General features: G+C 36.9%; 2 protein-coding genes across 4 annotated transcripts in view; both read left to right on the forward strand.

Moving 5' to 3' along the window:
- The window catches only part of LOC124399109 (lck-interacting transmembrane adapter 1), a 50,279-nt gene extending 47,134 nt beyond the window's left edge, over positions 1–3,145 (forward strand). For all 3 annotated transcript variants that reach the window (XM_046869829.1, XM_046869830.1, XM_046869832.1), the window contains one exon: positions 939–3,145. In XM_046869829.1, coding sequence (XP_046725785.1) covers positions 939–1,349 — 411 coding nt within the window. In that variant the 3' untranslated portion in view covers positions 1,350–3,145. The remainder of the gene's footprint in view (positions 1–938) is intronic.
- A 5,478-nt stretch (positions 3,146–8,623) lies between these two features.
- Positions 8,624–15,511, forward strand: part of slc2a4rg (SLC2A4 regulator) — a 50,483-nt gene continuing 43,595 nt past the window's right edge. Inside the window, exon 1 of the mRNA XM_046869669.1 lies at positions 8,624–9,370. Coding sequence (XP_046725625.1) covers positions 9,074–9,370 — 297 coding nt within the window. The 5' untranslated portion in view covers positions 8,624–9,073. The remainder of the gene's footprint in view (positions 9,371–15,511) is intronic.

Genomic DNA, 15,511 nt, shown 5'->3' on the forward strand with positions numbered 1-15,511 from the left:
ACCGCATCTTTTTTCAAATGAACCAAAAACAAAGTGCACATTTGAGGAAGAGCCAGTCGTAAGATTTGTTATTGTTTGTGAGGGAAACACTCAGGGTTTTTTAGTATTTTAATTAATTTGTATCAAAGGGAACAATGACCATTGATAATGGCATTTTATAAGGTCATAAGGTTACTGTTTCACTTTGTGGTACAAGATAGTATTCCAAAGGTAAAACACCACCCCTGGCTATTATCTGGAGTTCATAGAAGATCGTCCTTGTACTGACAAAAAAGGCCATTATGGTCACTGTGACTGAATTAAATTCTTAATATACATTCTATTTACACATCTACATGCCACTTGAATTTAAGGGGCAAACATTCCTCATACACAAGATCCTTTATAATATTAGCATCTCTCCATTTATGTGTGCATGTGTCTATCTTTCTACAGCTAACCCAATTTGAGATGCGTGTCCTCTCTGGTCAGCTATTGTGGTAAAAGTTTAACAGGATTATCTGGCGGTTAGATAACACTGTAGCCAGTCCCAGAAGATAAGACTGTTTACATTGGCACTACCTCTCAGTGTTAAAGTGGGTCATAATCTTGCTGTATGCAAGCACATTGTTTTAGCACACATTCCCCTGCAAACTCAAAGCAAACACACACGCACGCAAACCACAGTACATGTTTAGACAGGTCTAGAGGGGATTGAGCGAATACCTAATTACGCAAACAATTTTATTAATGAAAAGACGTACACTTCCTCTGCTATCATTCTATTTATGATAATGAAATGTCCTCTTTGTTTCAAAATAACAGATATTTTCGAGAAAAGAATTATTATTCCCTTCCTTGTGCACAAGCACTTTGCTTCACAGGATGATATTAAACTATCTTTGACAAAATTCTGACAGAATTTTGGGTTTCTTAACCTGTGCTTTCTCTCTCACCAGATCACTGAAACATACTCCACCATATGTAAACCCTTGAAGAAGAAACTTGTGAGGTCAACACAGCAGATAAGTGAGGAAATAGAATGTGGAGAAGAGAGTTCTATGGGACCAATTTCAATGCCATCAGAGGAGCACTGCTATGAGCCAGTGAGAGAGAATGCTTGGTCTAAAGTGCTTGATTCGGACCCGCCCTATGCCACCATTAATCCCATGCAGAAAAGAGAGATGCTGTGCAGCAGTACAGTGAAGCCAAATATGTCTTGTGGGCCTATGCAGGGACCAGAAAAGACCATGAATTGCGAGAATTTTTATGAGAGCATTGGAGATGTGAAGCACGGCACCAACACCAGCAGCAGCACAACTATCTTCACCTTTAATGATGGCATGGAGATGTATATCACAGGGCTATAGATAAGCAAAGCATCAAATCTTGCTTTTCTGCAATGGGCTAATGAACAGGCTCATCAAGAACTCACCAGATCTTTTTCTACCATTAGTCATCTTTATTCACTCTTTTGCACCAATTTAGGGTATTTTATTTCTAATGGGTATTTGTGTTGTATGCAAATTTTTAGATGATATAGATTGATGTATATGTATCTATTGGGGTTTTCTACAGACCTAAAAGTTATAAAGGTAATAAAAAATACAGTCGTCCCTGAATTTATCGCGGTTCGAAACTCGCGGTCCCACTTAATCGCGGTTCTCAATTTGGCACAGAACTAATTTGTTTCATGAATGGTCCCGAATTCAGGTCATCATAAGAAATGAGTAGCAAGAAACCTAGGTTTCCGCTTATTTATTGGTTGTAGTAGCCTCTGACGTAAAAAAAAAGGTGGAGTTAAAGACATATGTCAACAGATTTAGTTAATAAAAATAAAGAATGCAGTAATGTGTATATTTGACTCTGACCCTTTTTTGATGTCATAGGACTCGACCAATAAACAAGCAGAGAAACAATGCATAGGATATGCTACAGTACTATACTGTACTACAGTACTCACTATAAATGTGATATTTCTAAGGATTTACACAAAATTCATCACACTATATTCCTGCAAATGTTTTTGCTGTGTGTTTAAAGAGTGTGGGAGGATGATTTATGGATTAAAAATAAAAATAAAAGCATTTTTGGGGTGGCGTCCATTTATCACGGAAATCCGGTTTCACGGTCGGTTTTGGCACGTAACAACCGCGCTAGACAGGGAAGACTGTATTATAGCGGTGGTCGTGGTGGTGGGGTGTTCTTTTTTTGATAGGGTTATCATTTTTTTTTTTTTTTTTTAAAGGTTACTAGTTTTTAAGTTTTATTTATTTATTAAATTTTTTAAAATAAAAAATAACCCCATATTTTATTCACAACAGAACATAAAGATCATTAATGTTTAAACTGGAGAAATTATGTTTAAGTGGGGAAAAAATAAGGTTACTTTGAATTTGATGGCCACAACACGTTACAAAAAGGTTGGGAAGGGGGAAACAAAAGGCTAGAAAAATAGGGGTGACTCAAAAGAAACATTTTGCAAATAATTAGGTTAACTGGCAACAGATCCGTATCATGACAGGGGAAAAAAATCTTAGAAAGACAGAGTCTCTTTAAGAAGTTAAAGAAGATATTTAGACTATAACTGTTCAGTGTTCCCAGATGTATACAGGATCATAAACAGTAGTAAACATGGCCCAGTCCCAACCAAATTAACTTATTAATTTTTTCCTTATTATTTCCTTATTGCACATTTTCTAAAGCTTTGATATGTTTTCTATGTTTTCTACTATGAATATGAATAAAATATGGGTTTATAAGATTGCATTTATTTCATTGTTTTAATTAAAATTTTACACAGGGTCCCAATGTTTTTGGACTTGGGGCTGTATTTTGCAACGTAAAATACATGATTTGTTAATATCAAGCTGTCAAAAGCAATGAATGCATAATTAAGCTGTTTAGACATTTATTATAGCCAACATAATAATTGGGAGGAATAAAACATTGAAAATGCTTTTTTTTATTTCAATGTTTAATTTCTTTCCATTTTTTATGTTAAGCTATATACATTGGTGTGAAAAAATCCTGAATTTTTGTCACACGTTTGTCACACTTTAATGTTTTAGATCATCAAACTAATTTAAATATTAGTAAAGGATAACACAAGCGAACACAACATGCAGTTTTTAAATGAAGGTTTTTATTATTGAGGGAAAACAAAATCCAAAACCACATGGCCCTGTGTAAAAAAATTTTGCCCCCCCTGTTAAAACTGTGGTTTATCACACCTAAGTTCAATTTCTCTAGCCACACCCAGGCCTGATTACTGCCACACCTGTTCACAATCAAGAAATCTCTTAAATAGGACCTGCCTGACCAAGTGAAGTAGACCAAAATATCCTCAAAAGCTAGACAGCATGCCGAGAGCCAAAGAAATTCAGAAACAAATGAGAAAGAAAGTAATTGAGTTCCATCAGTATGGAAAAGTTAATAAAGCTATTTCTAAAGGTTTGGGACTCCAGCGAACCACAGTAAGAGAAATTATTCACAAATGGCAAAAACATGGAACAGTGGAGAACCTTCCCAGGAGTGGCCGGCTGACCAAAATTACCCCAAGAGCACAGCGACAACTCATCCAAGAGGTCACAAAAGACCCCACAACAACATCCAAAGAACTGCAGGCTTAACTTGCCTCAGTGAAGGTCAGTGTTCATGATTCCGAAAAACGGGCAAAAATGGTCTGCATGGCAGAGTTCCAAGGCGAAAACTGCTGCAGAGCAAAAAAACCATAAAGGCTTGTCTCAGTTTTGCCAGAAAACTTGATCCCAAGACTTTTGGGAAAATACTCTGAAACAAAAGTTGAACTTTTTAGAGGTGTGTGTCCCATTACGTCTGGCATAAAAGTAACACTGCATTTCAGAAAAAGAACATCATACCAACAGTAAAATATGGTGGTGGTAGTGTGATGGTCTGGAGCTGTTTTGCTGCTTCAGGACCTGAAAGACTTGCTGTGATAAATGGAACCATGAATTCTGCTATTTATTGAAAAATCCTGAAGGAGAATTTTCGGTCCATCTGTTTGTGACCCCAAGCTGAAGCGAACTTGGGTTCTGCAGTAGGACAATGATCCAAAACACAACAGCAAGTCCACCTATGAATGGCTGAAGAAAAACAAAATGAAGACTTTGGAGTGGCCTAGTCAAAGTCCTGACCTAAATCCTATTGATGCTGTGGCATGACGCTTAAAAAGGCAGTTCATGCTCGGCAAACACTTTTTCACACCACTGTGTATATATATGTGTATGTGTACACACACATATGTAGGAACTATACATTTAAATAAAAAATTGTCTGTCTTATACTGTATAGTATACAGGTCAACATTTAAAATATAAAAACCTAGGCTCTATTTTGTAATATTTTATTTATATTTCATCTTGTATTTCTGGTCATTATAATTGCAGTTTAGTTTGAATTTATTTGAAAATGTATTCTTTATTATGGTTAACTTCTATTTTCCTAAAACGGATGTTTTTCATGATAGTTTGTGTGTTAACTTTGCATAGAACTGAAGTCTGTAAGTGCTAACTATCTTGCAGCTTCCACTTTTTGTTTGGTGCCAAATCTGGAAATGTACAACATGTGGGTGCTGGCCTAAACACAGAATATGGTAAATCTAGCACCAGCCCTGGTCACTGTTAACAGTCTTTGAGGAGAAAGACTCCTGCTGTAGTCTTTCTGCACGTTAGCATGGCACATCTGAGAAATAATTTAGGATTTAGAATTGGGTCTTGGAGGTATACACTGTGTGTCTTAATACACTTTAAAATAATTCATAAATATATTAAAAAATTTGTATGAAAGTGAAAATTCTGTGCAGCTGAGAAGGTATATTAATTTAATAATTAGCTCAGGGATCGAGTCCAGAGCAGAATATAGTGCAAAATGTAAAAGTTTTTTGTAAATTCTTTAGGAATTGAAATATGAACTTAAATATTATGAGCTTTTCTGGATTTTCAAAAATAAAATGTATAATTATTTTCTAGATTTTGTTAAGAATTATAGCACCACTGCCATGCCATGTTTGTTCTTAAATTGGTCAATCTTACTTGTGTGTGCACGCATTTTATAAAACATTTTTTTTTTTTTTACTTGGTATTCTTTCTGAAGGAAAATAACCTTTATATAAAATAATGTGTTCCTGATATATGTTCAGACTTGAGTCTTTCAGAAAATAGTTTGTATTGCAAAATAAAGAGCAGGCCAAAAGGAAACTTCATACAATATTGTCTTCAGTGATGAATCACACAGTACACATCAGCATGGGTTTTTCATAACAATATGGATGTGCAAACCCAAATGCATGCATGCGACAGTTTTAAGATTTCAGTCACTTTACCATGAATCCCACCCAATTATCAAAACTAAAGCATGGGCCTTGTATCAACAAATATTGCAATGCATCAGAATGAAACTTAACTGCATTTGTGTGTGTGTATGTGTGTATATATATATATATATATATATATATATATATATATATATATATATATATATATATATATATATATATATATATATATATAATTATTCCAGTGTGATTTAAAGATAGTGAACTCCCCATGGTATTGCTGCTTCATGAGCTGATCAAAGATATACTTTGTATATATGTATTGCAGTCTTTCAGTTCTAAACTTAAATGCTGTGTGCAAATGTTTTAAAATTATTGTCTTATGAAATAGTACAGGATCACCTTAGTGCACCTGAATGTTGAAATAGATTTTAGTATTAACTTTTGAAAAAAACGTTAAACTGTATGAAAAATAATTGTACTCCTTTCTATATAATAATGTATTAATTTGTTAATAATGTTTTGTAATAAAATTGCATCTTAAAGCAATATGTACAATAATTGTAAAATGTTTGTATGGTGTAGGGCTGAGACGATTCCTTAAATAACTCGAGTAATTCGAATACAAAAAAAAATCATTGAGGCAAATAATTAGTTTAGTCCATTTAACTACACACAGAGCACTGTGTTTCCAACAGACCTTTATTACTGATGCACCACCTGCTAAACTCTGGACAGGTAAACACAGAAGACTAAACTTTATTTCGGCTTCTCCCGTTAGGGGTCGCCACAGCGGATCCTCCACATGTTTTTACACTGGATGCCCTTCCTAACGCAACCCTCCCCATTTATCCGGGCTTGGGACCGGCACTGAAAGTGGCTGGGGTTGGTTCCCTGACTGGGGATCGTACCCGGGCCGCAGCGGTGAGAGCGCTGCATCCTAACCACTAAACCACCAGGGAACCAGGTAAACACAGAAGACTGCAGAATGATAAACAGTTAAAAAAAAACATAAAAAAAAAAAAGGTTTGCTCAATTCCGAGGGTTTTATAGCCAACCGGGCAGCGTCACTCCCTCTGTAGCGCCAGAGAGTTTTACACATTAAACAATCAAAAGAATCGCATGGTATCAAACTAAGCCTCCTGGACGGAACTCTGTCTAACAATGTGCCTTGTGCGTTTCCTTTTTTTTTTTTTTAAGTACTCCGAAATGTATTTTAATATTTTTATTTATGATTTATTTAGCTATTTGTATTAGCATTTTGATGTAACATGACAATTCAAATGCACTAATTGGGTTTAGTTTTCACAAATATTCTTGTCTGCAATTTCAGCAATAATTTTTTCTAAAATGGTAACAAATTACTTGTTCATTTTAAAAAGACCTGTCTTATTCCTCCTTGTATTCAGTATTGCTCTTTCATAAAGATTAAACGATAATCAGTAGAATACTCGATTACAAAAATAATCGATAGCTACAGCCATAGTATGGTGGGTAAAAAAAAAATTAACAACAAAAAAACTAACCGAAATCCCTATAATTTGTAAGTGAATCTGTTTAAAACAATGACCTAGGTTAGCTATTTAGATCAACAAAAAGATACATTCCTCAGCCCGTTCTTCATATAACTAACTACATTCGAGATCAAATGGCACATCCAGGATTATCAAATCATGTAATTATGTTCTTGTCTACAGTACAGACCAAAAGTTTGGACACACTTTCTCATTCAAAGAGTTTTCTTTATTTTCATGACTATGAAAATTGTAGATTCACACTGAAGGCATCAAAACTATGAATTAACACGTGGAATTATATACATAACAAAAAAGTGTGAAACAACTGAAAAATGTCATATTCTAGGTTCTTCAAAGTAGCCACCTTTTGCTTTGATTACTGCTTTGCACTCTCTTGGCATTCTCTTGATGAGCTTCAAGAGGTAGTCACCTGAAATGGTCTTCCAACAGTCTTGAAGGAGTTCCCCGAGAGATGCTTGGCACTTGTTGGCCCTTTTGCCTTCACTCTGCGGTCCAGCTCACCCCTAAACCATCTCAATTGGGTTCAGGTCCGGTGACTGTGGAGGCCAGGTCATCTGGCGCAGCACCCCATCACTCTCCTTCTTGGTCAAATAGCCCTTGATGCCTTCAGTGTGACTCTACAATTTTCATAGTCATGAAAATAAAGAAAACTCTTTGAATGAGAAGGTGTGTCCAAACTTTTGGTCTGTACTGTAGATATATATATATATATGTGTATGTATGTATGTATGTATGTATAAAATCACACACTACTGTTTTGTTGGACCGCTTTATTTTGTTTAATAACTGCATTCCATTGTTTCAATAAGCTTATGCTATGCATATGCAGCATTTATTTCTGTCACTACTGTTTTAAGTCTTTTCCTGCACATTTCAAAGATTCTCAATGGAGTTAGGGTCTAGAGTCTGGTGGGCAAACCATGTGTGAAAATCCTGACCTACACTTTCACAATTTGATCTCGAAGAATCCTGGCATTGTCATTGTGAATATGTTCTATTTTTGGGCATGTGATGTTGCTGAACCTAGACCTGCCCAACTGAACCAACCCCACTTCCCACACAGTAGACAATAGGCATGTTGACCACATCACCTAATCTGCCTTTTTTCTTACCCTGATTCGCCCATAATCCTGGAACAAGGTAAATCTGGACTCATCAGACATGACCTTTTTTTCCCATTGCTCCAATGTCTAATCTTTTTGCCCCCTAGCAATTTGAAACCTCACTAAAGTGTTATTTCAAGGCTTTCTTAAGGTTACACATTGGTCACACAGCTTAAGTTTCTATCACAGTTATCTTAACGTTACATAGCTGTTTAGTCGCAGTTTGCATGTTCTGCAATGTCCAATCGTTATAATTCCATCATTGTTGAGGTGCACTTTTTAGCGATAGACGCTTAAATGTGCACCTCAACAATGATGGAATTATAACGATTGGACATTTTGCCACCCAGATGAGGATGCCAGAGTCGCCACTGGCTTGCTCATTAAGGATAAACTTAAATTTAAGGAACAAACTTACAGGCACTAAACTTATACATTCCAACTTCATAACACGTAGAGCTGTTTTGGGACAATACTTGTTGTTAAAAACACTATACAAATAAAGCTGAATAGAATTGAAAAAAGAACATATTAATTCGAAAATCTCGTTGTATTATTTATTTTTGCACCTTCCGTGCATTAATACATTAATTTTACTATGACATTGTGTGCAGGACAATGTGCTGTAAATAAGCTGTTATAAATCATATTTATATAATGATATAATATAAAATTATAATATATAATTCAAGCTTCTGTACGCAACAGAGGGATTGTGTCAATGCTTGTTCTCTCCCAACAGTCGGCACCGGCCGGCAAACACAGAGAGACACACCCCCCCGGCCCTCGCCGAAATGAAGAAGACTGACAGTTTCCGAATCGTCCAATCAGCGACGGCTGTTCAGTGGCCGCGTGCCAAAATAGATTATTTATCTACTGCAAAAGCCAATTGGAATCAACAGGAGGCGGGGCGATGTGAAAACTCGCCCGGCTGCATGCGCAGCGGAAAGTGGGCGTGGCGTTGGTCCGAGCAGGGAGAGAAGCAAAACAATAATTTCAGCTATTCCCTTTAAACGGCTAAAAATTGGATTGCTTTCGGCTAATCGTGCAGTTTTAGGGTTTCATTCGAAAGTCTTTGTAGTCAGGACCCTCACTCTTTTTAAATGCATCTTACCTTGTTAGGGTGTACAATCTATCGACTTCTTATTCTTCGTTAGATGTACTTGGCCTGTTTGAAAATGACTTCGAAGCGCCTCCTCGATAAGAACCCAGCCGGTGTGAGAGGGACCTGCGCCGGTAACGTCTTGTATGGGGGAAACTACTTTACTAAACACAGTGAGCATTTTCCAACGAAAACACTCGGATTTGTAGCAAAAAAGAAATCACTCGTGACATTAAACGGGTTTGATAGCGAAATAGTGGATACGTGCTCCCCTCACGAGCCTATCAAAGAACCCTGTCCTAATGTTAACCAGTTGGCTTCAGGTCGAGAGAAGCACTACACCAAAAAAAAGGTGAGTAATATTATACAGCTTAATGCGATACACTGAAACATGCCCGGCTGTTGCTGTAGGGTTGTGCACGTATTTGTTATACAGAAAACCGTACAAAAAACATCAACATTTCTCATTGAATCCACAATATTGTCACAAAGTACTAAAAAGGTCAGCGTTTGTTTGTCAAAAATGACATGTTTATAATTATTCCTCTTTCTAAAGCACAGTTGCAGGTGATATGCGTTTGTTTTAAGATGGCGACTTATACTTGTTCAAAGTTTAAGGAGAGGAAAAGAGGGCCGGACAGCCACTCCCCTCCCCCATGCTCAACTCAATGCCGGAATCTTCTGCTTGCACACGTATAACTGAAAAGCAAAATGATACATTTGTGTTAACAGATTTTAAACTAAGCAGCGAATATAGAATTGCCTACGTGTTTAACTTTTTGACTTAAAAGTTACTTTGCCGTCTCGAGTTTGTTTGCTGTTTGGTTTTGTACAGTAGCTTCTGTAAGCGTCACGCCCCCTCAGACCGAATGCGGCTTCTTGTCTTACCCTCTATAACCGCCAGGGGCGCTGCGAATCGGCTTTTTATCCTACTGTAAAAAGGCTCACGCATGACAAAACCTACCAACCAAAGTCATAAAATGACGTATGATGTGGTATTTACAACAAATAATTATCATTTACATTGGCCGCATTTAGCAGACGCCCTTGTCCAGGGCGACATACAAAAGTGTTTTGAGTCTCTAGCAAATAAATAAATCTACACTGCTATGCTAGATTACAATTTTAAGATAAATCAGTCTAAAACTGTTTATTTAAAAAAAAAAAAAAAAAAAAGTAAACTTGAAAAGTGTTTCAGGAAGAGCTAGTTCTTCACCTGTTGCTTGAAGATAGCCAGGGACTCTGATGTTCAGACATCTAGGGTAAGTTCATGCCAGAACGGTGCCAGAACAGAGAAGAGCCTTGAGGTTTACCTTCCTCTTCCGCTGATAGAAGGTGGTACCAGTCAAACAGTGCTGGAGAATCTCAGACATTGTGGTGCAGTGCAAGGTGTGATGAGGTCTCCGAGGTGAGATGGTGCTGGTCCATTTATGGCCTTGTAGTTAAGCACCAGTGTTTTGAATCTGATACATGCAGCTCCTTCCACTGGAAGCCAGTGGAGGGAGCAGTGGGGTGGTGTGGGAGAACTTGGGTAGGTTGAACACAAGTCGTGCAGCTGCGTTTTGGATAATTTGCAGTGGACGAATAGCGTTCAGAGAAAAACCTGCCAGCGGAGAGTTGCACTAGTCCAGTCTGGAAATGACCATAGACTGAACAAGCACCTGGGCAGCCTGTGTGGACAGAAATGGTCGAATCCTTCTGATGTTGTAGAGAAGGAGTCAACAGGAATGAGCCACATTAGCAACATGTGAGGAGAAGGACAGTTGATTGTCTATAGTTACCCCAAGGTTGCGAGCAGTGGTTGAAGGGGAGAGAAGAGAGTCATTAAGGGTTATTATGAGATCCTGACCCGGAGATGAATCACCTAGGATGACCAGCATTTCATTTTTTGCTATGGTTGCGTTTTAGTTGATGAGCAGTCATCCACAAAGATATGTCCGGCAAGCATGCTGAGATATGAGCGGAAAGCTGTGGTATCTGAGGTGAGGGAAAGAAATGACGAGTTGAGTGTCATCAGCATACGTGTGGTAAGAAAACCTATGTGAGGGCATGACTCATACAATCCCATCCACAGGGTGTTTCTGAAATTGGCTCCCTATAACAATGCATTTCTGTCATACATTCATTATTTCTTGTGCTCTTGCTCCACTTGTAGACCATATGGAGTTCTGTGTAGTAACAGTTTGTTACTACAGTAATCAGTAGTGATATTTAGTGACTTCTTTTCAGTTAATAAACCATTCACATAATTTTGTTCCTTTAATCAGAAATAAGGCTACAACTAAAGTCTTTAAATTTTTTATTATTGATTAATCGGAAGAGCTTTCTTCTTCAAATAATCAGGTAAAATCTATATTTTAAAACTGATAATTTGCTTATTATAACCATATAAAACTCATTCCGGGTATTTAAGTACAAAGTTGTACTTGAAATTTAGACATTTTAAAGTTTATAGTGGCTGCTTGTTGAGTCCATGGGGGATTTCGCCTTTGAACAAATTCACTCATGCTGGGTAGTTTCTTTCTGTGTAAAAAAAAAAAAAAAACAGCATTTGTGTTTGCAAGGTGAGGCAATTCGGGTAAATTAACATTTGTATTGTATTTTGCAGATGGCAAGTTGACAACCATGCTTATACAACATTGTTTTAAAAACAGATATATTGTTTATTTGCATAGATATCATTGTAATAATATATTTTTTATAATAATTAAATGATATATTCTTAAATTGAATATAAAACCATTGAAAACAAGCATTGGAACGTAGTAAAGCTGCAGTAAATCACGCTTGAAGTTAACTATTGTAGTAGACAAATGCTTAAAACAAAAAAGGGATGCAGCATGCTAACGTTAAAAAATAAAAAGCCTAATCAACTAATCTATAACGGATAATAAGCAGATCTCCCAGCTTTGACTATAGTTCCAGTAATTTTTATATTTTTATATAACTGCATTGCATATATGGGAGTAACGTTACAAAAGAACACACAATTTGGACTAGAAGAGTCAAGAGGTAAACTACTCAATTCAGTTTCCTGTACATAACCTACGGAGATTTCTGGAAGTCGCGTACAGTAAAAAATGGAATGAATCACTCTTTGAGACTACTCGTTCTTCTAAATCATATAAAAGACTCGTTCAAAATGAACAAATTGCTCATGAAAGACCCATCACTGGGAATCAGTCTTCATAGATTCCTCTAAAGCTATCTTCTGTTTTTTTTGCTGCTGTGAGGTCCTTTGTACCTGCTAGGTTTATTTTCCTAGTAAGTAGTGCTAGTTTCATTATCTTCAATTGCTTGCAGTACATTCTTCTATTATGGTGCCATTTTTTTTAATGAGGATTCACACTAATCACCCCTTGGTGATTTTTATTATTAAGGCAGATAATGACCAGAAGATGAACTGGCATGTTAAATTCCCTCTCAATAGCAGGCTAAATAGTGCTTAATGGACTTGTTACCTTGCATGCAATGCTGACTGTTTCTAAAATAGCTTTGACAGCCGCTCTCATTGACCTGGCAATGGCCTGAGTGGGATTGAAATGTCATGTGATGCACAGCATTGGTTGTGAGTTTACTAGGGTACATTTAAATATTTTTAAAGAGGCTTTGCTCAGATGACTCACCTACACAGGCTGTAGCTTGGTCTCACATGCTTGAGCTTGTTTGGCAGATAACAAGCAGGTCAGCCTGTTGACTTTTTATGTTGTTAGTGGTCTCAGGAGATGATCTTGTTCTGATCTCGCCTTGCATGTGGTATGCACTACTAATACAATTATAATAAACAATTTAATCTTGATCTCAGTGTAAGAGAGGAGATGAACATGTTTCAAGAAGTGGGAAACCAGTGGCACTCTGGTTTCCTATTTGTTGGTTTTCCTTGGTGACATTTGCTATTTTATTTGCTAATAGCTTTGTACAGATGAAGGTTTTAACTTTCTTATAGTTTTAATGTATCTATAGGTGGCCTCGGCTTCTCTTATGGCAAGAGACATCATGATACTGTTACCTTCATAATCCATCCAACCTTGCTAATATTAAGATTTTCAGCTTAAAGGTGAACAAAGAGAAGTGCCCTTAATTCTGAAGCAGGTCACACAATTCATCCCTCTGATGCTACATTTAATGATAATGCACACAAAAAATCTTAATATTTGGATATTAACATTATTGCACTCACCAATTCACTTCAACCAGGCTACTTTCTATGTGCTCTACTTGTTTATAATAAAGGATTCTAGGATTGCTGCTTGCAGCTACAAGCAGTATTAATTAGAGGTCGACCGATTGTTCAGTCGGGCGATTAATCGGGTTGATTTCTTTTTTTTGTTGTTGCCATTTTAAAATTAATCGCCATCAGACTATTGTGCTGCAAATTACGCAGGTGCATCTGACACAGCAAACCGTGCGTGTAGGTCTGCGATTGTGTGAGAAAACATAACTTTCCCATACAAGCATGTGGCAGTAGTCTAAATTCCTCATCCGAACAGGGAAACCAGAAGAGATAGAACTGTAAATATATAAAACAAACAGCATTTACACCTTCCACAATCACTACTAATGGAATTGTGTAGCGTTTTCAATCATGTCTGCTCAGTAGGGATGCACCGAAATAAAAATCCTTCGCCGAAATCGAAAACCAAAAAAAAGGAAAACAAGGCCGAAAACCGAAACACCGAAAGAAATTATGCCAATTATTATTAGCCATTGCATTTATGGCTATGACTGTGTACTAATCTTACTAAAATCAAGGCATTTCAATTGCATGAATTAATATTAAAGTTTCAAAGAATAAATCAATTACAAATTATGAAAATATTTATTTATAGCACATTGCAACAATGCACAGGATAAAATAAATTAAAATTTAAACTTAAATGTTTAACTTAAATGCACTCATGTGTACATTGAATAATAATGTACAGGCCCTCTGTCCTGCTGAAAGGTTGTAAAATTAAATATGTTCTTTCATAAAAACAAAGTGCATTCAGAACAAGTGCAACTGCTTAAAGATACAACAATAAACAATATCAATGGGAAACTTTTCAAAAACGTCCGCTACAGACACGTGCTGAGCACGTGCGCGTGCTCGGAGGGGTTTTGCTTTTCTGTGCCGCGTTTCTCTCATATTCAGCATAGCGATCGGATGTTTGGATTCCAGGTGATAAATTAAACCCGACGTGGAGAAAGTCTTTGCAGACCCACCCCCTCTTGAAATTTTGGCATTACATGTTTTGCAAATCGCTATCAGTGGGTCTTTCTCAGATATACTGAAATACGTCCACGCCGCAGACATGTTGCTTCAGACATGCACGTGCGGGCCGTGGTTTCTGTTTGCATCATCACAACAAACTGTTTCGGCCGTGTTGTTTTGGTGATTAAAGTCTTTCGGCCGAAAACCGAAAAGTACTTTTGGGCCATTTTCTGCCGAAGATTTTCGGTGGCCGAATATTCGGTGCATCCCTACTGCTCAGTTACAAAGACAAGAATGACAAAAGGCGTGTTTTGTTTGTTTGTGAATAGTCACTCAGAGTTCTCTTTCTCACTGACAAACTCTGCCACAGATTTGTCATGCAGAATCAGCCGAAAAACAGCTGATGACGTCCAGCTAGAGCCTAAAAAACTGAAGCTGACCGTCCACTTGGTCTATACCAGGCTTTAAAATCTAGCCTTATATATTTTATTGGTTAGATATCCTGCTGCTTTTTTGAAGCTGCATTGTTAGCTATCCTTTAGCCAACTAGGTACAAAAACCTGGTAACAACTGCAGTGATTGGAGAGGCTTGTGTTGTTCAAAAGATTTTTAATTTAAGCAAATTTCTGTATAATTTTTTTATCCATATAAGTGTTAGATTTTATGAAATGAAGGGAGAAAAAAAGAAAATCTGCCAAAAAAATCGCCATCATATATAGGCCATCGGCTGCTCTGATTTCTAAATATCGGCAGCAGGAAGAGAAAAACCCATATCGGTCAAACTCTAGTAGTTATCTTGGACTTGCTGGAACTGAAGGACATTCAGAAATGGTTTATGTGCACAAAGCTGGTTTGCCAAATACCACAGGCAGGGATTTGTCTTTGTTTAAATGAGGAGTGCTCAACTCTAGCTTGGCCCTTTGAAACCAAACATGCAACCAATCCAGAAAACACCCCTGAATGATGAGCAGCAAATATTCGTTGCTTATAACCAGTGATTTATTATAAATGGGGCACTCTTTTATTTCCCATAATTCCCCAAGAGCTAGCATGGGATTTACATCCTGTTTTAGAGTCCCTTAAATATGAGTCTATGCAAGATGCTGAAGTAGGTCATCCAAAAAATATAATTAATAATTTTGTGTGTGTGTACATTTTATATAAAACAGAGTACTGTGTCAAAGTTTTATGCAGGTGTGATGTAAAATGCTGTAAAGTAAGAATGCTTTAAAAAAAAAAAAAAAAGTTTTGATAGATTTTTTTTTTTTTTATTATCACTTAACATAATGGAAAGTAAAT

This window comes from Silurus meridionalis, chromosome 16, assembly GCF_014805685.1.
Source record: "Silurus meridionalis isolate SWU-2019-XX chromosome 16, ASM1480568v1, whole genome shotgun sequence".
NCBI lineage: Eukaryota > Metazoa > Chordata > Actinopteri > Siluriformes > Siluridae > Silurus > Silurus meridionalis.